The 20,793-nt window shown below is 43.6% G+C and overlaps 1 protein-coding gene across 2 annotated transcripts in view; it reads left to right on the top strand.

The window, feature by feature from the left end:
- The window catches only part of LOC109891760 (unconventional myosin-XVIIIa-like), a 94,197-nt gene that overhangs the window by 39,382 nt on the left and 34,022 nt on the right, over positions 1-20,793 (top strand). The window contains exons 15-24 of one of the 2 annotated variants that reach the window (XM_031826471.1): positions 4,365-4,503; positions 6,154-6,313; positions 6,398-6,584; positions 7,179-7,386; positions 7,534-7,643; positions 12,910-12,975; positions 15,897-15,947; positions 16,083-16,211; positions 20,132-20,275; positions 20,551-20,640. In XM_031826471.1, coding sequence (XP_031682331.1) covers positions 4,365-4,503; positions 6,154-6,313; positions 6,398-6,584; positions 7,179-7,386; positions 7,534-7,643; positions 12,910-12,975; positions 15,897-15,947; positions 16,083-16,211; positions 20,132-20,275; positions 20,551-20,640 — 1,284 coding nt within the window. The remainder of the gene's footprint in view (positions 1-4,364; positions 4,504-6,153; positions 6,314-6,397; positions 6,585-7,178; positions 7,387-7,533; positions 7,644-12,909; positions 12,976-15,896; positions 15,948-16,082; positions 16,212-20,131; positions 20,276-20,550; positions 20,641-20,793) is intronic. The other variant, XM_031826472.1, reaches the window with a different exon arrangement.

Below are 20,793 nucleotides of genomic sequence, written 5' to 3'. Positions count from 1 at the left end.
GCCAGATCTCTGTAATCATGGCACCCTGCCTCTCTGACTGCCACACGGTTCACAGTGCACCTTTATGCATATTATAATTACATTCATGAGTTCTTTGAGATTCACAGTGAGTCAGTAGAGTTATTTGATACATGTTTGCAGGTTTTAGAATTTTCAGTTGAATATTTAGTTTATTTTTCACCTTAGAGTGAGCATGTTATATTAATGCCTGCGTAGAGGAACCAACAGGAAGAAACGTGAAGGAGAAGGAAGATATTTCATTCAGCAAACAAAACTAGGAAACTTACTCTGGTGGAAGAAAACATATTTTTTTGCTTCTCCTCCAGTGTGTGCCATGGAAACAGAAATGATACGGTGTTGACAGTGTCAGAGCTAGCTTTATAATAATTCCTGGTTGGTTGCGTTGAGTACTCTGCTTTTTAAGGGGTCCTGGCCCTGCTGGAGCAGTCTTCAAAAGCACTGAACCAGTGTACAGCAGATGGCTCCAAAAGGCCAAAGCCTTTTTAAAGGCTGACAAAAGCAAAAGAATGGCACCGCCCACAACATTAGAGAGCACTCTGTTGATGTCGAGACACAAGGATGAAAGCTGACAGTTGAATTTACACTGACACTCTTCAAATGTTGGCCCTTGACATTAAAAAGTCAGTACCCATGGGTTCACTGAAGGCTTTTAGTGGTCCAGGAAGAGGCTTTTTTATATATGTGTGGGAGTGTGTGGCTGCGTGCGTGCGAGCGTGTGCATGTCCAATCTGACCAAGGGACTATATTATTTTTTTTATATATAAAGGTTCAAAGAATTCAACAGTCGTAGTTATCATCCCCTGACTAAGATCAGGTATATAGAAAATATAATGGTGCTATGTATTTACAAGATCATCTTTGAGAACTAACCACCAAAATAAAAACTAGACAGTCAGGGAGAATCTAAAATTCACAAAATGGCATGGGGCCCCCTTTTTTTTGATTTTGTTATTTCTTTAGTAACTCAGCATAAGAATACAGAAAAAGACATGACAAATTTTGTAGAATTGCAGGAAATTAGCTTCAAAACCCACTTTTTCTCTCAGCCTAATGGTAAAATGTGTAGAATTGGCTTTAAAACAGCGCCATCGACCTCCCCAGATCTGTGCCTCGACACAATCTTGTCTCAGAGCTCTAGGGACAATTCCTTCGACCTCATGGCTTGGTTTTCCCCGCTGATATGCACTGTCAACTGTGGGACCTTATATAGTCTGGTTTGTGCATTTCCAAATCATGTCCGATCAATTGAATTTACCACAGGTGGACTTCAATCAAGTTTTATAAACATCACAAGGATGATCAATGGAAATACACCTGAGCTCAATTTCGAGTCTCATAGTAAAGGGTCTGAGTACTGTTATTGTTATTTATTTTTAATACATTTGCAAACTTTCTAAAAACCTATTTGTCATTATGGGGTATTGTGCGTAGACTGATGGGGAGGAAAATGTATTTAATCAGTTTTAGAATGAGGCTGTAACGTAAATTTTTTTGGGGGAAAAAGTCGGTCTGTATACTTACCGAATGCACTGTATATTCTTTAATTTAGAAAGAGCCATTTCAAGAGAAACGGTTTAGAGTTCTGTTACACCAAAAATCTCAGTTGTGGCCGGCATTCTAGTGATAATTGCTGAAGTGGCCTGTGTAGAGTGCAGGCTTCCTGAATGCTCCAATGCTCTCTGAGCTCTTTCTCTGATACTAGACATAATGAGAGCCATGTCTAATGGCCTGTCTCGCTCTGCCGTCTGGACCTCACAAAACACACTACTGCAATTGCTTTATGAAAAACGACTGTATTTTTCTGGTTGTTATTCAATAAAATCCTTAATCTGAAAGCAGTGGACGTTTCTGAATACCCATACGGCATTCTAAATGGTAGGCATTTTGGCTATGCCAAAATCAAACATTTTATAGTATGTGAAATTTGAGCTTTAAATGGCAGGATGTCATACTAATTTCGTATTTTCGTCTAGTAGAATTCGATGCAGGCGCTTGAGGAAGAGAATCGTCTTTCGAGACTCGTGTGTTTGACAACATGATAATTACATAAGGTGACGCGCTGTACCAAAATGAACAAATGGTTGGAATGAAATCCATTGCTCATTAGATGACACATTCTCAGCCTAGTATGTTGATATTTGTTGCTTATTGCATAACTAAAGTATGTAGCGTGATTAGTACACAGTATGTAGTGTTAGTAGTAGGCAAGACCGATTTTGGCCAGTGTTGTCAGTGAAATATTTTGGTGGTAAATATGATCAGTTGCCTCAATCACACCGTTTTTATTGTTTGTTGTGGAAATATAGTCTGGAGAGAGTTGAGAAAGGTGCTGTGCTATTACAGGTGAAAAGCCTTGTAACAAAAACATTTTGCAACATTGCCAAAGGCTTATAGAATGATTCCTACAAAGTAGAGGGTTATATTATGAGAGCTTGCTTCACCTCTGGCCTTGGAGTGTGAGTATGACTGAGCTGGCTTCACCTCAGGCCTTGGAGTGTGAGTATGACTGAGCTGGCTTCACCTCAGGCCTTGGAGTGTGAGTATGACTGAGCTGGCTTCACCTCAGGCCTTGGAGTGTGAGTATGACTGAGCTGGCTTCACCTCAGGCCTTGGAGTGTGAGTATGACTGAGCAGGCTGAGAGTCTTTGCTAAATTGAGAAAGTATGTATAGGTTGAAAAGCAAGCTATGGGCCCAGTAAGTCTTGTTTCTGTGTATTTTGGTGAGACTGGTGTTTCTACTGATATACAGTGCCTTCAGAAAGTATTCACACCCCTTGACTTTGGTCCCCTTGTTGTTACAGCCTAATGTCAAAGTGGAATTATGTTTTAAGAAATGCTGAAATGGCTTGAGTCAATAACTATTCAACCCCTTTGTTATGGCAAGCTTAAATAAATTCAGGAGTAAAAATAGGATATAAGTTGCATGGACTCACTCTGTGCAGTAACAGTGTTTAACATGATTTTTGAATAACTACATCATATGTAAGGTCCCTCAGTCGAGCAGTGAATGATTACATAATATGCAAGGGCCCTCAATCGAGCAGTGAATGATTATATAATATGCAAGGGCCCTCAATCGAGCAGTGAATGATTACATAATATGCAAGGGCCCTCAGTCGAGCAGTGAATTTCAAACACAGATTAAACCACAGACGGGAGGTTTTCCAATGCCTTTCCAATGCCTCACAAATAAGGGCACCAATTGGAAGATGGATAAAACAATTTAAAAAGCAGACAATGAAAATACCTTTTGAGCATGGTAAAGTTATTAATTACACTTTGGATGGTGTATCAATACACCCAGTCACTGCTAAGATACAGGTGTCCTTCCTAACTCAGTTGCTGGAGAGGAAGGAAAACACTCAGGGATTTCACCATGAGGCCAATGGTGACTTTAAAATAGTTAAAGATTTTTATGGCTGTAATAGGAGAACTGAGGATGGATCAACAACATTGTAATTACTCCACAATACTAACCTAAATGACCTAAAAGAGTGAAAAGGAAGCCTGTACAGAATACAAATATTCTAAATCATGCATCCTGTTTGCAATAAAGCACAAAAGTAAAACTGCAAAAAATGTGGCAAAGAAAGGTACTTAATGTTCTGAACACAAAGCAATATGTTTGGGGCAAATCCAACACATCACATCAGAGTAGCCCTCTTCATATTTTCAAGCATGGTGATGGCTGCATCATGTTATGGGTATGCTTGTCATCGACAAGGGATAAAATAGGGATACCTTTGAGGGATAAAAAATAAACGGAATAGAGCCAAGCACAGGCAAAGTCCTAGAGCAAAACCTGGTTCAGGCTGCTTTCCACCAGACACTGGGAGACAAATTCACCTTTTTAGCAGGACAATAACCTAAAATACAAGGCCAAATGTACACTGGAGTTGCTTACCACAACAACATTGAATGTTCCTGAGTGGTCTAGTTACAGTTTTGACTTAAATCTTCTTGAAAGTCTATGGCAAGACATGGAAATGGTGGCTAGCAATGATCAACAACCAACTTGACAGACGTTGAATAATTGTTTTGAAGAATAATGTGCAAATATTGTACAATCCATAGAGACTTACCCAGAAAGACTCACAGCTGTAATTGCTGCCAAAGGTGATTCTAACATGTATTGACTCAGGGGTGTGAATAACCTGTTTTTAGGATTTAAAAAAATCTCTCACTTTTTCATTATGGGGTATTGTGTATAGATGGGTTTGTACCACAGCAAAAAGTGGAATAAGTCAAGGGGTATGGATACTTTCTGAAAGCACTGTACAAACATCCCAAGGACTGGGTAGAGGTATGTCTGACCAGTGTATGTATGCATGTGTGTGTGCCAGGTGCGGACGCTGAGGACTGATGAGGCTCGGGGCCTGTTGTGGCTGATGGAAGAGGAGGCTCTGCAGCCTGGGGGTTCAGAGGATACTCTACTGGGACGCCTCTTCATTTACTATGGCCCTGCTGAGGGAGAGAGCAAAGGTGAACACATACACAGTCAAATCTGTTATTCATCACTCAGTCACACACAAGAAAGTTAGAGGCACAAAGATCATACCCCCAAGGGATGCACCTCCATTACCAATAACAGAGGTTAGTAAATATATTGTTTGGTGATTGATTTATTTGTAGGTTGTTTTCTTCATATACTTCATATACATTCGGAAACTATTCAGACCCATTGACTTTTTCCAAATGTTATGTTACAGCCTTATTCTAAAATTGATTAAATAGTCCCCCCCCCCTCATCAATCTAAAGACAATACACCATAATGACAAAGTTAAAACCGGTTTGGGTATGATGCTACAAGCTTTGCACACCTGTATTCGGGGAGTTTCTCCCATTCTACTCTGCAGGTCCTCTCAAGTTCTGTCAGGTTGGATGGGGATTATCGCTGCACAGATGTTTTCAGGTGTCTCCAGAGATGTTCAAGTCCGGTCTCTGGCTGGGCACTCAAGGACATTGAGACTTGTCCCGAAGACTTGTCTTGGCTGTGTGCTTAGGGTCGTTATCCTGTTGGAAGGTGAACCGTTGCCTCAGTCTGAGGTCCTTAGCGCTCTGGAGCAGGTTTTCATCAAGGATCTCTCTGTACTTTGCTCCAATTCATCTTTCCCTCGATCCTGACTAGTCTCCCAGTCCCTGCGTCTAAAAAACATCCCCACAGCCTGATGCTGCCACCACCATGCTTCACCGTAGGGATGGTGCCAGGTTTCCTCCAGACGTGACGCTTGGCATTCAGGCCAAAGAGTATTATCTTGGTTTCATCAGACCAGAGAATCTTGTTTCTCATGGTCTGACTCCTTTAGGTGCCTTTTGGCAAATCCCAAGCATTTTACTGAGGATTGGCTTCCGTCTGGCCCGTCTACCGTAAATGCCTGATTTGGTGGAGTGCTGCAAAGATGGTTGTCCTTCTGGAAGGTTCTCCCATCTCTACAGAGGCACACCTCCCTGACCAAAGCCCTTCTCCCCCGATTGCTCAGTTTGACCGACAGCTCTAGTAAGATTCTTGGTGGTTCCAAACTTCTTCCATTTAAGATTGATGGAGGCCACTGTGTTCTTGGACCTTCAATGCTGCAGAAATGTTTTCGTAGCCTTCCCCAGATCTGTGCCTCGATACAATCCTGTCTCAGAGCTCTACGGACAATTCTTTCGACCTCATGACTTTCATGCACTGTCAACTGTGGGGCCTTATATAGACAGGTGTTGTCCTTTCCATGTTCAATCATATGAATTCACCACAGGTGGACTCTAATCAAGTTGTAGAAACATTACAAGGATGATCAATGGAGACAGGATGCACCTGTGCTCAATTTTGAGTCTCATAGCCAAGGTTCTGAATACTTGTAAATGTAAATACGTTATTTCTGTTTATTGTTCGCAAACATTTCTAAAAACCATTTTTTTTCTCGCTTTGTCATGGAGTATTATTGAGGATAAAAATAAAAAAAACATTTTAGAATAGGGCTGTAATGTACGAAAATGTGGGAAAAGTCGAGGGGTCTGAATACTTTCCGAATGCACTTTATGTTCATTGCCACACAATGCACACATATAAACAGCCATCTACGTATCCAAACATTCATTGAAATGCATAACTGTTATCAATTCCTTTTCCCTCCTCTACCTGTCAGGTCACACCTTGTTGCTGAAGAGTGGGAAGCCGCATCACTTTCTGTTGGGTCACAGTCATGGTACAGACTGGGTGGAGTATGACGCCCGTGGTTGGCTGAGCCATGCCAAACAGAACCCTGCCTCTACCAACGCAGGGAGTCTCCTGCAGGACTCCCAGAAGTAAGACCCACATCATGTTTTAGCTTGATTGGCAATGCTTGCAACACACGTCTGACCTGATCTGATTATCTCTCTCCTTTCCAGGAAGAACATTAGTGGTCTGTTTATGAGCCGAGGAGGCGGGGCCACCTCCCTGTCAGGCTCCATCGCGGGCCTGGAGGGTGTTTCCCAGCTGGCCTTGCGGCGCGCCACCAGCATGAGGAAGACTTTCACCACTGGAGTGGCGGCCGTCAAGAAGAAGTCCCTCTGCATCCAGATCAAACTACAAGTGGTGAGAGGCTGCAAGCTGTCTGCAGAGGGCAGGTCTGTTGGAAAGCGAGAGGGCTTCCCAAAAAAAAATCATATTTACACTTCTGTTCCTGTAACAGTCTGGGCATATCTAGCTAAGTTGTGTTGGGCCACAGGGCCTCTCATTTAAATCCAACACATTGGCTGATTCAGTAATAGGAGTCATTTAATTAGCACTGCCTAATATATCCCCTACCCTGGGGAGAGGTGTCCGCATAGCGCTTGGGGATCATCCATCTTCCTGTGTTTTTACCATATTATTCCAGCTTGAAAGGGTAGGCACTAGGAGCCGCCCTCGTGTAGGGCCTAGGCATTAGATTTCCTGCTCCTGAGAGTACTTTCCTTAACTATACCATTTATTAAAACCCAGGTGGATTATTTCATAAGATTGCTTAATGCATGAAATGTGCTATTATATCTGTTAGTGAGAGCCAGTGTATAGAGCCTGTGCTTATGTTTTAAAAGTTTGGTCTCTGTTTAGGCTGGCTATTCTCTCGATGCATGTTGAGGCCTTGCCCTCTCTCATTGCACTCACTGTTACCATTTCAGTCCCAGCTAACTCCCCTATCTCCTGTAGGACGCTCTGCTGGACACTGTGCGGAGGTCCAGGGTTCACTTTATCCACTGCTTGCTGCCCAATGCTGATGCCCTGCGGGCAGGCAGAGGGGAGTTGGAGGCCCAGGGGGACAGTGGAGACTCTGGCCTGATGCAGCTGGATGTGGTCCTGCTCCGTTCTCAGCTCCGTGGCTCCAAGCTGCTGGACGCTCTCAGAATCTACAGACAAGGTAAGAGGCTGTGGATATTAGACTAGGAAGGTCTGGAAGGGTCTCTCAAACCAAATTATCTTCACAAACAGTGTTTAAAAGAAATATTCATGTACAATTTTTTTTTGTTGCTTTATAACCTTACCCCCGATGTCCTTGTCTATACAGGATACCCTGATCACATGGTCTTCTCTGAATTCTGCCGCCGCTTTGACGTGCTGGCACCACACCTGAACAAGAAACTTGGCCGCAACTACATAGTGAAGGATGAGAAGAAGGTGAGTATTTTTCTGTGTGTGTTTTGGAGAAAATAATATGATTCAGGCCAACAACGAAGGTCTGCATTGTTATATTAATGAGCTGTTATTATCTAGGCATAACTCACTTTAATAACTCTACCCACATGTATATAATACCTCGACTAACCGGTGCCCCCGCACATTGACTCTGTACCTTTACCACCTGTATATAGCCTCGCTATTGTTATTTTACTGCTGCTCTTTAATTATTTGGTACTTTATTTATAATTTTTTGTAGGTATTTTTCTAAAAACTGCACTGTTGGTTAAGGGCTTGTAAGTAAGCATTTCACTGTAAGGTCTACCTACACCTGTTGTGTTCGGCGCATGTGACAAGTAACATTTGATTAGAGCTGAATAGACCATCACCTCCTTGGCTGTCAGTAGCCCACTGACAGAGGAATAAACCTCTATTAATCAGGGCCATTGTGATGACCTCATCTTATCCCCAGCTGCATCCAATTAAAGTTTATTTGTCACGTGCGCCGAATACAACAGTGAAATGCTTACTTACAGGCTCTAACCAATAGTTCGGAGGGAAAAAGGTGTGTGTAGGTAAGTAAAGAAATAAAACCACAGTAAAATGACATTTGAAAATAAGAGTAGCATGGCTATATACAGACACTGGTTAGTCAGGCTTATTGAGGTAGTATGTACATGTAGGTATGGTTAAAGTGACTATGCATATATGATGAACAGAGAGTAGCAGTAGCGTTAAAGAGGGGGTGGCGGGACACAATGCAGATAGCCCAGTTAGCCAATGTGCGGGAGCACTAATTGGTCGAGCCAATTGCGGTAGTATGTACATGAATGTATAGTTAGGGATTATGCATATAAGATAAACCGAGAGTAGCAGCAGCGTAAAAGAGGGGTTTGGGGGGCACACAATGCAAATAGTCCGGGTAACCATTTGTTTTTTTTGTCCTAGACTTGGCACTCCGGTACCGCTTGCCATGCGGTAGTAGAGAGAACAGTCTATGACTGGTGTGGCTGAGGTCTTTGACAATTTTCAGGGCTTTCCTCTGACATCGCCTGGTGTAGAGGTCCTGGATGGCAGGCAGCTTTGCCCCACTTTGGCATCCCACTCCCTACCAAGTTTAATCAATGACGAGCAGAGACCGGAAGCAAAGGTCTTCTAAATGCACTGGAGTTAAGGGCTGAACAAAATACCCCAAACTTGGTATTGCACTTATCAACTTGGTGAAATATATTTTCTACCCTGGAGGCTGTCTATCGGGTGGTTATGCCCTAATGATATGCTTAGGAAGGGAGCTCCTCACTTTTTACATTTTATTTTATTTCACCTTTATTTAACCATGTCGGCCAGTTGAAGACAAGTTCTCATTTACAACTGCGACCTGGCCAAGATAAAGCAAAGCAGTGCGACAAAAACAACAATACAGAGTTACACATAAACAAACACACAGTCAATAACACAATAGAAACCTCTATGTACAGTGTGTGCAAATGTAGAAGAGTAGGGATGTAAGGCAATAAATAGGCCATAGAGGCGAAATAATTACAATTTAACATTAACACTGGAGTTATAGATGTGCAGATGATGATGTGCAAGTAGAGATACTGGGGTGCAAACGAGCAAGAGTAACAATATGGGGATGAGGTACTTTGGGTGTGGTATTTACAGATGGGCTGTGTACAGTTTCAGTGATCGGTATGCTACTCTGACAGCTGATGCTTAAAGAGAGGGGGAGATATAAGACTCCAGCTTCAGGGATTTTTGCAGTTTGTTCCAGTCATTGGCAACAGAGAACTGGAAGGAAAGGCAGCCAAAGGAAGTGTTGGCTTTGGGGATGATCAGTGAAATATACCTGCTGGAGCGCGTACGGCGGGTAGGTGTTTCTATAGAGACCAGTGAGCTGAGATAAGGCGGGGCTTCACCTAGCAAAGACTTACAGATGACCTGGATCTAGTGGGTTTGGCGACAAATATGTAGTGAGGGCCAGCCAACAAGAGAGTACAGGTCGCAGTGGTGTGTAGTATATGGGGCTTTGATGACAAAACGGATGGCACTGTGATAGACTACATCCAGTTTACTGAGTAGAGTGTTGGAGGCTATTTTGTAAATGACATCGCAGAAGTCAAGGATCGGTAGGATAGTCAGTTTTACGAGGGTATATTCGGCAGCATGAGTGAAGGAGGCTTTGTTGCGAAATAGGAAGCTGATTCTAGATTTAATTTTGGATTGGAGATGCATAATGTGTGTCTGGAAGCAGAGTTTACAGTCTAACCAGTCACCTAGTTGTTTGTAGTTGTCCACATTATTCTAAGTCAGAACCGTCCAGAGTAGTGATGCTAGTCGGGCGGGAGGTTGCGGGCAGCAATCGGTTGAAGAGCACGCACTGAGTTTTACTAGCATTTAAAAGCAGATGGAGGCCACGGAAGGAGTGTTGTATGGCATTGAAGCTCGTTTGGAGGTTTGTTAGTACAGTGTCCAAAGAAGGGCCAGATGTACACAGAATGGTGTCGTCAGCGTGGAGGTGGATCAGAGAATCACCAGCAGCAAGAGCGACATCATTGACGTATACAGAGAAAAGAGTTGGCCCGAGAATTAAATCCTGTGGTATCCCTATAGAGACAGCCAGAGGTCTGGACAACAGGCCCTCTGATTTGACACACTGAACTCTGTCTGAGAAGTAGTTGGTGAACCAGGTGAGGCAGTTATTTGAGAAACCAAGGCTACTGAGTCTGCTGATAAGAATGCGGTGATTGACAGAGTCGAAAGCTTTGGCCAGGTTGATGAAGACTGCTGCACAGTACTGTATTTTATTGATGGCGGTTATATCGTTTCGGACCTTGAGCGTGGCTGAGGTGCACCCATGATCAGCTCGGAAACCAGATAGCATAGTTGAGAAGGTACTGTGGGATTCAAAATGGTCGGTGATCTGTTTGTTAACTTGGCTTTTGAAGATTTTTAGAAAGGCAGGGAAGGATGGATATAGGTCTATAACAGTTTGGGTTTAGAGTGTCTCCCCCTTTTGAAGAGGTGGATGACTGCAGCAGCTTTCCAAACTTTGGGGATCTCAGACGATACGAAAGAGGTTAAACAGGCTAGTAATGGAGGTTTCAACAATTTCGGCTGATAAATTTAGAAAGAGAGGGTCCAGAATTTATAGCCCAGCTGATTTGTAGGGGGGGGGGGGGGGGGGGGCTGAGATGTTGGTAGGGGTAGCCAGGTGGAAAGCATGGAAAGCATGGCCAGCCATAGACAAATGCTTATTGAAATATTGTGTGTTTATCTGTGGTGGCAGTGTTTCCTAGCCTCAGTGCAGTGGGCAGCTGGGTGGTGGTGCTCTTTTTCTCCATGGACTTTAGTGTCCCAAAACCTTTTGGAATTAGTGCTACAGGATGCAAATTTCTGTTTGAAAAAGCTAGCCTTAGCTTTCCTAACTGACTGAGTATATTGGTTCTTGACTTCCCTGAAAAGTTGCTTATCGCAGAACGCCACAGGATGTTTTTGTGCTGGTCAAGCACAGTCAAATCTGGAGTGAATCAAGGGCTATATCTGTTCTTAGTTCTCAATTTTTTTGATTGGGGCATGCTTTTTTAAGATGGTGAGGAAAATACTTTTGAAAAAGCAACCAGGCATCCTCTACTGATGGGATGAGGTAAATATCCTTTCAGGATACCCGGGCCAGGTCGGTTAGAAAGGCCTGCCCGCTGAAGTGTTTTAGGGAGCGCTTGACAGTGATGAGGGGTGGTCGTTTAACCGCGGACCCATTACGCAAGCATGCAATGAGGCAGTGATTGCTGAGATCCTGGTTGACGACAGCAGAGGTGTATTTAGAGGGCAAATTGGTCAGGATGATATCTAAGACTGTGCCCATGGTTTTAGGGTTGTACCTGGTAGGTTCCTTGATAATTTGGTTGAGATTGAGGGCATCTAGCTTAGATTGTAGGATGGAAGGGGTGTTAAGCATGTCCCAGTGTAGGTCACCTAACAATATGAACTCTGAAAATAGATGGGTGGGTAAGCAATTCACATATGGTGTCCAGGGCACAGCTGGGGGCTGAAAGGGGTCTATAACAAGCGACAATGGTGAGAGACTTGTTTCTGGAAAGGTGGATTTTTAAAAGTAGAAGCTCGAATTGTTTGGGCACAGACCTGGATAGCCTGCAGAGTTCTGTCATACTATCTCTGCAGTAGATTGCAACTCCGCCCCCTTTGGCAGTTCAATATTGTCGGAAAATGCATTTGTTTATGTGAGATGTGACTGGCGAGAGGGTCTGATGGTTAAAGGTCCAATATAGCTATTTTTATCTCAATATCAAATCATTTCTGGGTAACAATTAAAATGGTAAAACATTTACAAAAATGTCTTCTTAGCAAAGAGCAATTTCTCAAAGAATTTTGCTAGGACTATCTGGGATTGATCTGATTGGAGAGGGGAAAACTAGCTGTTATTGGCAGAGAGGTTTGGAAACCTTTTTCTTATTGGTTTATTAACTAATTGGTGATGTCACCAGGCAGGCCAAAATTTCAGGCGGTTTGTTCAAACAGCTCTTACACTAAAAGGGCATTTTCATTTTCACAGTAGTATTACACACCTAGTGTGTAAATGTATATAAAACACAGGAACATCCCTGGTCCATTGACTGTACTGGGCCTTTTTAAAGTGCTTCAGTGTAATCCAACCTGTGAAGGGAGGATTGCTAATGAGTGTTTTTCTCTGAGGGCATCTATCAATGAGAGTCAATTGTGTATCGGCCCCCTGCAAGAGGAGCCCGGCTGAAGTGAAACGGTGGGGAACGGAACATATGGGAGAGCAAGAGCGAAGTGGGTAAAAAGAAAGAAAAGCAGATTTCCCCTGCGTCAGCTTCTCGGAACGGGGTTTCTTTGGAAATGGCATCAGACAAAAGACCCCCAGTGCTCTGGGCTGCAGCCCCTCTCACAGTGCAATCTAGTAGACTGCTATGGGGCCAAGACTACCACGGGGCCCAGAGGAATGAGCCTGGAGCAGGTAGATTCTGAAGAACAAGCCGTCTGGTCAGTTTTCATTTGCTGCTCTCCCTGCACAGCCTCTACTCTCTAGAAAGGAGAGGGTGCGGATTGGGGGCAGAGGTGTGAGGGGAGAATGTGAAAGGAATATAGTTCAGGATTCTGTCAATCTGTCTGATAAGAGAAGTGGTTGTTGGGCTCCTCTGTGTTAGCCGTCAACTCTGCGGGACTGCTGAAGAGGGATAATCCGGGGGTAGTAGGGCAGGGACTGATCTGTGTGTGTTTCCAGGCTGTGGAGGAGCTGCTAGAGTCCCTGGACCTGGAGAAGAACGGCTATCACATGGGACTGAGCAGGGTGAGTACCACTACTACCACAGTAAAACCTCACACCTTGAATAAGTCACTTGTAAAACTACCTCTGTTCATATTATTATATTGTGTGCTAGGGGTTATAGAAACTCAAAAACTGTTGTTGCATACAGTAGATTCCCTTAATTTGTAGCTATAGATTCCTCCTTCCAGGTGTTTCTCATTGAGGAATGTGTTTGTCACTGGGTGAACTGTCTGGAAAGTGTTGGCTGCCCTGGAATTCTCTTTACTGTGGAGGATGGATGTGAGAGCCATGCCTGCCTTCCAGCCTCACTGGGAGACGCACAATCATGTCTCCTTTGTATTCATTTCATTATGGAGTAGTTTCTGGCAGTTGATGGACTTGTTTAATCCCATCAGCTCGGAAGTGGCCCAAAGCCAACAAGAAAATCAGGAGAAACAGTGGGAGAAACAATGGCTCCTATGCTCCCAGATGCTGGTAATTTTAATGGGCCATATTACAACATTGGAGAGACGGTAATTGTTTTGTAGACCGCTGCAGTTGCCTTCAGGGTTTGAAGTTTATCTGGGCTCCGGAGTAGATTAACACCAAAATGGTGCTTCACAAAGTATTCCAACGGCGTCCTAGCAACAGCAGTGGTCCCAGCAGAATGCCAAATAACAGCAGCACCTTCTCATGACACTGGCCCACGCAACTCTCACTGTGGTAAACACTGTCACAACAGGAAGTCACATGGCTAACGAGATGGAGTCATATTTGATGTATCCATTTGGATCATAATATAACCCAGACGGCGGTTACAGGATGGACAAAGTACGGCTGACACTTCATTCTTTCCAGCACCCTCTGTGCAGAACGTTTCTAAGAGGGCAAAAGAGAAACATCAGTTTGATTTTAAAACCAATTTCAGTATGTTCCCCTCTTCTCCATATCGGGCTAGATACTATATCTAAAGCGGAAATTGATTGTTAAATATACACTGCTCAAAAAAATAAAGGGATCACTTAAACAACACAATGTAACTCCAAGTCAATCACACTTCTGTGAAATCAAACTGTCCACTTAGGAAGCAACACTGATTGACAATACATTTCACATGCTGTTGTGCAAATGGAATAGACAACAGGTGGAAATTATAGGCAATTAGCAAGACACTCCCAATAAAGGAGTGGTTCTGCAGGTGGTGACCAGACCACTTCTCAGTTCCTATGCTTCCTGGCTGATGTTTTGGTCACTTTTGAATGCTGGCGGTGCTTTCACTCTAGTGGTAGCATGAGACGGAGTCTATAACCCACACAAGTGGCTCAGGTAGTGCAGCTCATCCAGGATGGGACATCAATGCGAGCTGTGGCAAGAAGGTTTGCTGTGTCTGTCAGCGTAGTGTCCAGAGCATGGAGGCGCTACCAGGAGTCAGGCCAGTACATCAGGAGACGTGGAGGAGGGCAACAACCCAGCAGCAGGACCGCTACCTCCGCCTTTGTGCAAGGAGGAGCAGGAGGAGCACTGCCAGAGCCCTGCAAAATGACCTCCAGCAGGCCACAAATGTGCATGTGTCTCCTCAAACAGTCAGGAACAGACTCCATGAGGGTGGTATGAGGGCCCGACGTCCACAGGTGGCGGTTATGCTTACAGCCCAACACCGTGCAGGACGTTTGGCATTTTCCAGAGAACACCAAGATTGGCAAATTCGCCACTGGCGCCCTGTGCTCTTCAGATGAAAGCAGGTTCACACTGAGCACATGTGACAGTCTGGAGACGCTGTGGAGAATGTTCTGCTGCCTGCAACATCCTCCAGCATTACCAGTTCGGCGGTGGGTCAGTCATGGTGTGGGGTGGCATTTCTTTGGGGAGCCGCACAGCCCTAAATGTGCTCGACAGAGGTAGCCTGACTGCCATTAGGTACCGAGATGAGATCCTCAGACCCCTTGTGAGAGCATATGCTGGTGCGGTTGGCCCTGGGTTCCTCCTAATGCAAGACAATGCTAGACCTCATGTGGCTGGAGTGTGTCAGCAGTTTCTGCAAGAGGAAGGCATTGATGCTATGGACTGGCCCGCCCGTTCCCCAGACCTGAATCCAATTGAGCACATCTGGGACATCATGTCTCGCTCCATCCACCAACGCCACATTGCACCACAGACTGTCCAGGAGTTGGCGGATGCTTTAGTCCAGGTCTGGGAGCAGATCCCTCAGGAGACCATCCGACACCTCATCAGGAGCATGCCCAGGCATTGTAGGGAGGTCATACAGGCACGTGGAGGCCACACAAACTACTGAGTCTTATTTTGACTTGTTTTAAGGACATTCCATCAAAGTTGGATCAGCCTGTAGTGTGGTTTTCCACTTTCATTTTCAGTGTGACTCCAAATCCAGACCTCCATGGGTTGATAAATTTGATTTGCATTGATAATTTTTGTGTGATTTTGTTGTCAGCACATTCAACTATGGAAATAAAAAAGTATTTAATAAGAATATTTCATTCATTCAGATCTAGGATGTGTTATTTTAGTGGTCCCTTAATTTTTTTGAGCAGTGTAGTTCCATGTCCACAGCTAAAAACAAATGTCCCCTAATTTTCATTTCTAAAATCTGGTCACCTTACTTTATTATTTGTTTGGGTCAGTTCCAACTCCTGGTTCTTTCATGTATGTCAGGGAGGTCGGGTCATTAATGCTGGAGCCTGGCTATGGAGGCCTTGGATAGAGACGCCACTCCCATCAATATCTATCCTTCGCCTTAAGGAGCTGAATGACTGCCACCAGCCTTCACACTGCTTCACACAGCACTGGCATGATTATGTCTTTCTGTGTGTGTGTGAATGACAGGAGCATGTGATGTTCCTTTACATCTGTTTCACCTCTGACCTAGCCAATAGGGACACAATGCTAACACTGTCAGAGATAACGACTTCATCATCCAATAGATTGCCTTCTCTCCTTTTCTTTAGACTACAAGGGATGGATTATCACCTTTCCAGTTAATGTCATCTATTTGTACAGTAGGTGCTAAAAAGGCAGATACTTTCTTGAGGTCAATTATGTGCCAAAATGGTTGGAATCCGCTGTGAAATTGAACAAACATGACTATTTCCCTTCTGTTTGATGAACTAAAAAGTGTGTACTTTTGTCCCCAGTTGTTCTTCAGAGCAGGGACCTTGGCAAAACTGGAGGAGCAGAGGGATGAGCAGACCAGACACAACATCACCCTGTTCCAAGCAGCCTGCAGTGGATACCTGGCCAGACAGGCCTTCAAGAAGAGGGAGGTAGGCATGACTTCACCACGGCTTCACGGTCATCCAGTTAGCTGCTGCTTCTTGGAGTGTACCTGTCAGAGAAGAAAGTCAGGATTTAACGGTATAAACAGGGAAGGAGACAGAGCTGTACTTTGTATGTCAAGGCTATGACTGTGACTGTCCAATATCTATTTTATAGTTTGAAATCCAGGATTTATTTTCCATGATTTACATAAATAAATCATTTTGAGACAGAGAAAAAAAATTGGGAGATATGGTTGCCTATTTTTGTTATATTTCACTTTGTCCTGCGTTGTTGGAGGTCGGAGCTAAAAAATGTCACTGTACCCTGTAATTAAATTTGCAACCCTGAACATGTGATTATTACACTCTCTAACTAATCTAATATGGCTTTAAGCTTTCTGAGAAACGGACATGCACGGCAATATCTTCCATAGTAGGTCTAGGGGAATTTTGTTTATTGCTTTAGCTATTTTTGTTATCACTGCATCTATTTAAGAGTTGTGATAAAAACAAATGTCTACAACATAAGCAGCGTTTGAGTAATGGGAATGTGGTGGAAATAAGAACCTGGGAAAAACCCAATGCTTTTCTCTTATGAAGTTCAGCGGTTGAGGCATGCTGAGGGGGAGGAGCGCTATTTAATCGGTTGGAAAGGGCAGGAAATCTGCACTGCGGAACTGTGTGATGGCTAACTGTAGCATTACTAAATACATTAACACTGCTAGACTACTTTTTTTCTGAATGCCTTCTCTGTTTTCTCAATAGAAAGATAAGATTCAATTGATTTTTTTTCTTGTAAAATCTTTGTCTCTGAACTAAAGTTCAGGTTTTTGTGTGGTGAGATATAGTACTCAATTATGGATGATGGCTCAGGTTCTCTGATTTCATCTGGCTAAGAGTGGTTGTTTCATTTCAGTGTATCAACAGTTATTTCTATTCCAGTGGACAAATGGAAGTCTAAAGAGTTATTTGTTTGAGTAATTAGTGGTTCATTGTTCACCAGGTTTGGGCTCAATGCGAATTGAAGGCTGTCAATTCAGGAAGTTAACTAAAATGACCATTCAATAATCAAAAATAAAAGGGCATTTATTGTCAATAACTTCTCAAACTGAAAAGTAGAAGCTATTTATGTAAAACGTTTTTTACATTTTCAGTATTTTAAATTCAAATCACTTCCTGACTTGACTGCTTTCAATTCAAATTGAGCCAACCCTGCTGTTCACTGGAAATATCAGGTTTGTGACCCGATTTCAACATTCTATTACTTTTTTTAGATAATGTACAGTTTGTCTGTTACATAATAAAGTCATAGATCTAGATTACCTATAAAACAATAAGGTTTTCATTTTGAAACCTCTAGTCAGTGTGATAATGATGATAGGCCATGTGCATTTCTCTGTCTGCCCTGAAAATCACCTGAATGGCAAATATATGCAGTAGGTAAAAAAGTAGTTATTCCAAATGCACCAGCCCTAGACCAGTGTAATTGGAGGAATGCGGTGAAGTGCTATATTACTGTGTCGAGTTCTCCCTCCCTCTCCAGCAGGAAGATGAACTAAGTGTGTCTCTATCCAGAGGCCTGTCTTATAATAATGATTGTATAGTAAAACCCACTAGGGCTCTCACTCCGTCTTCCCCGTACATGAAATTTGATTAGGCATCCATGATTCCACTTTCACTGTATGACGTATCCGTTCTTAAAATATGTGCCGTGATTAGATGAAATACACTGAGGATGTTAGGAATGTGTTCTATAGCAGCGGCAACGGAGATGAGCACAACTTCTTAGGTCACAAACGTCTGAATCCATATGGTTGTAGTTCAGAAATGTCAGGCTGGCAAATATACTTAGACACATGGTGGTTGATGCCATAGAATGTCCTGTAACTGTTGATAGATTAATCATGGTTTTCAGAGCTTTTTGAAGTCGTCCCAGCCTGACTTCATTACAAATACAGTACATATCATCCGTTTGAGAAGCAACCATTTCTCTTTGAACGTGTTTGCCTCTGTCTTTCTCCCCTCTCCCTCGTAGTGGAGGGGGCATATGGAAAACAGGATGTTTTCTTTTGAAACACACACAGCTCCGTGCTCCCCTGTGTGTTTCCTTTCCTGACGTATACCTTTGGGAGCCGGGGGGAATTGAACAGAGCAGCCGATGGGCTTCTTAATTAATCTCTTGTTTTTAGTCCGGGAGCACGGTGCTGAGTGGAAGCAGGTGGCGTGGGCAGGTGCTTCTCCTACACAGTAAAGTAGCGCTCAGTCTTCACACGCACAGCGCACGCATGCATGCACACCACACACACACACACTCGCGCACAGGCATACCCACACCTCGGGCAAGGAGAAAGACACAACAAACCAAAGTTATTACCCTGCAAATAACATCTAGCCCTAGATGATTGTCTGAATCTTGGTCCAGGATTCACATCCTCTCTCCAGCCTGACGTACAGTAGAGACAGACAGGCCCTGTCAATATGAATAACCTTTAGTTTATTCTCGTCTTGCAAGTGGTCTAATCTTCTGTTTACTTTATTCATTATGGTCTAAACATCACAAATGAGTCCTGTTGAGTGTCTGTCTCAGATTTGCTGAATGTAGCATTGTGTTTCGGCTTTCATGGTATGACAAATCCTAATTGGCCATAGAAGCTGCCTTCGGTGGGGAATGCTGAGAATATTGTGTTTCTCTAATTGGGTTTTGCCATAATCTGCCACTACTAGAGATGCTCCGGCAGAAGCGACACGGAAATTGTGTAAACTTATCGGCTGCCAAGATGTATTGATTTAATTAATCAAAATAGCTTCCAGCCTTGGGACATGCTCTGTTGTAGCAACCCTCCAGAGAAGGCTGACTGACGAGGCCTGGTTGGTTAGTCGATGCTGCAAAACAATTGTTCAACAATAGTGAAGACATCAGAAACTATGAAATAAAACATTTGGAGTAATGTAGTAACCAAAAAATTGTTAAACAAAATATATTTTCTTTGTGATTCTTCAAAGTAGCCACCCTTTGCCTTGATGACAGCTTTGCACATTCTTGGCATTCTCTCAACCAGTTTCATGAGGTAGTCACCTGGAATGCATTTCAATTAACAGGTGTGCCTTGTTAATTTGCGGAATTTCTTTCCTTCTTAATGTGTTTGAGCTCAGTTGTGCTGTGAGAAGGTATGGGTGGTATACAGAAGATAGCCCTATTTGGTTAAAGACCAAGTCCATATTATTGCAAGAACAGCTCAAATGTACAAAAAATAAATGAAAGTCCATCAAAGTTTCAAGAACTTTGAAAGTGTCTACAAGTGCAGTCGCAAAAACCACCAGGCACTATGATGAAACTGGCTGAGGACCGCCACAGGAAAGGAAGACCCAGAGTTACCTCTGCTGCAAAGGGTACGTTTATTAGAGTTAACTGTACCTCAGATTGCAGCCCAAATAAATGCTTCACAGAGTTCAAGTAACACACATCAACATAAACTGTTCAGAGGAGACTGTGTCAATCATCAGGCCATCATGGTTGAATGCTGCAAAGGAGCCACTACTAAAGAACACCAATAATAAGAAGAGACTTGCTTGGGTCAAGAAACATGAGCAATGGACATAAGACCGGTGGAAATCTGTCCTTTGGTCTGATCTCCAAATTTGAGATTTTCTTTGTGAGACGCAGAGCAGGTCAACGGATGATCTCTGCATGTGTGATTCCCGCCGTGAAGCATGGAGGAGGAGGTGTTTTGGTGTGGGGGTGCTTTGCTGGTGACACTGTCTGATTTTTATTTAGTTAGCACCAGAGATCCACTCAACACACAACTATTTATGTACTCTGTAGGCCTAGTAGAGATAGCTCTGCACTGCACTATGCTTCCACTCTCAGCCCATACAGTACAGTCCAGTACAGTCCCACCCACTCTTTCTCTCTGTGTGCTGGGCAGACCCATGACCTGGCCATCCGCTGCATCCAGAAGAACATCAAGAAGAATAAAGGAGTGAAGGGCTGGCCCTGGTGGAAGCTGTTTACCACTGTACGGCCCCTCATTGAGGTGCAGCTCACAGAGGAACAGATCAGAGGAAAATGCGTGAGTATCCCTGTCTCTGTCTGTTCTGGACATGTTAGACTGTTTAGCCACCCAACCTCACACCCACTGCAAATCTGCTTCTCATGTCTAAAGTAAGGGTTTGCATGTTTGAAATGGGTGTTTGCTTACCCACAACCATGAGTCTATGCCGTATGTCAGCTGGGAGTGGTGAATACCTCTCGTGTTGCATAGGATTCCAACATGGCTACCTCAGCTGTTTCTACAGTCTCTTTCCCATTCTCATAGTTTTCCTTTTGCTATATGTTCTCTTCCAGGAGGAGATCCAGCATCTGAAGGGAAAGCTGGAGAAGACGGAGAAAGAGAGAAATGAAGTGAGATTGAACAGTGATCAACTGGAGAGCAGGGTGAGTCTCCTGGGGCCTTTCTTCTATGCCCTGCATTCTGGAAAACAGTGTTTGCTGCAGAAGTGGTAGACAGTAGCTCAGTCATACTGGCTTTATTCACCAGAAGCTGTGTCAGGTTATTAGCTCAAACAGTCCACCGTTGTTTATTGTTTG

Source organism: Oncorhynchus kisutch, linkage group LG6 (genome assembly GCF_002021735.2).
Source record: "Oncorhynchus kisutch isolate 150728-3 linkage group LG6, Okis_V2, whole genome shotgun sequence".
NCBI lineage: Eukaryota > Metazoa > Chordata > Actinopteri > Salmoniformes > Salmonidae > Oncorhynchus > Oncorhynchus kisutch.
The sequence above is the reverse complement of the archived record's forward strand: the minus strand, read 5'-3'. Positions and strand labels throughout refer to the sequence as shown.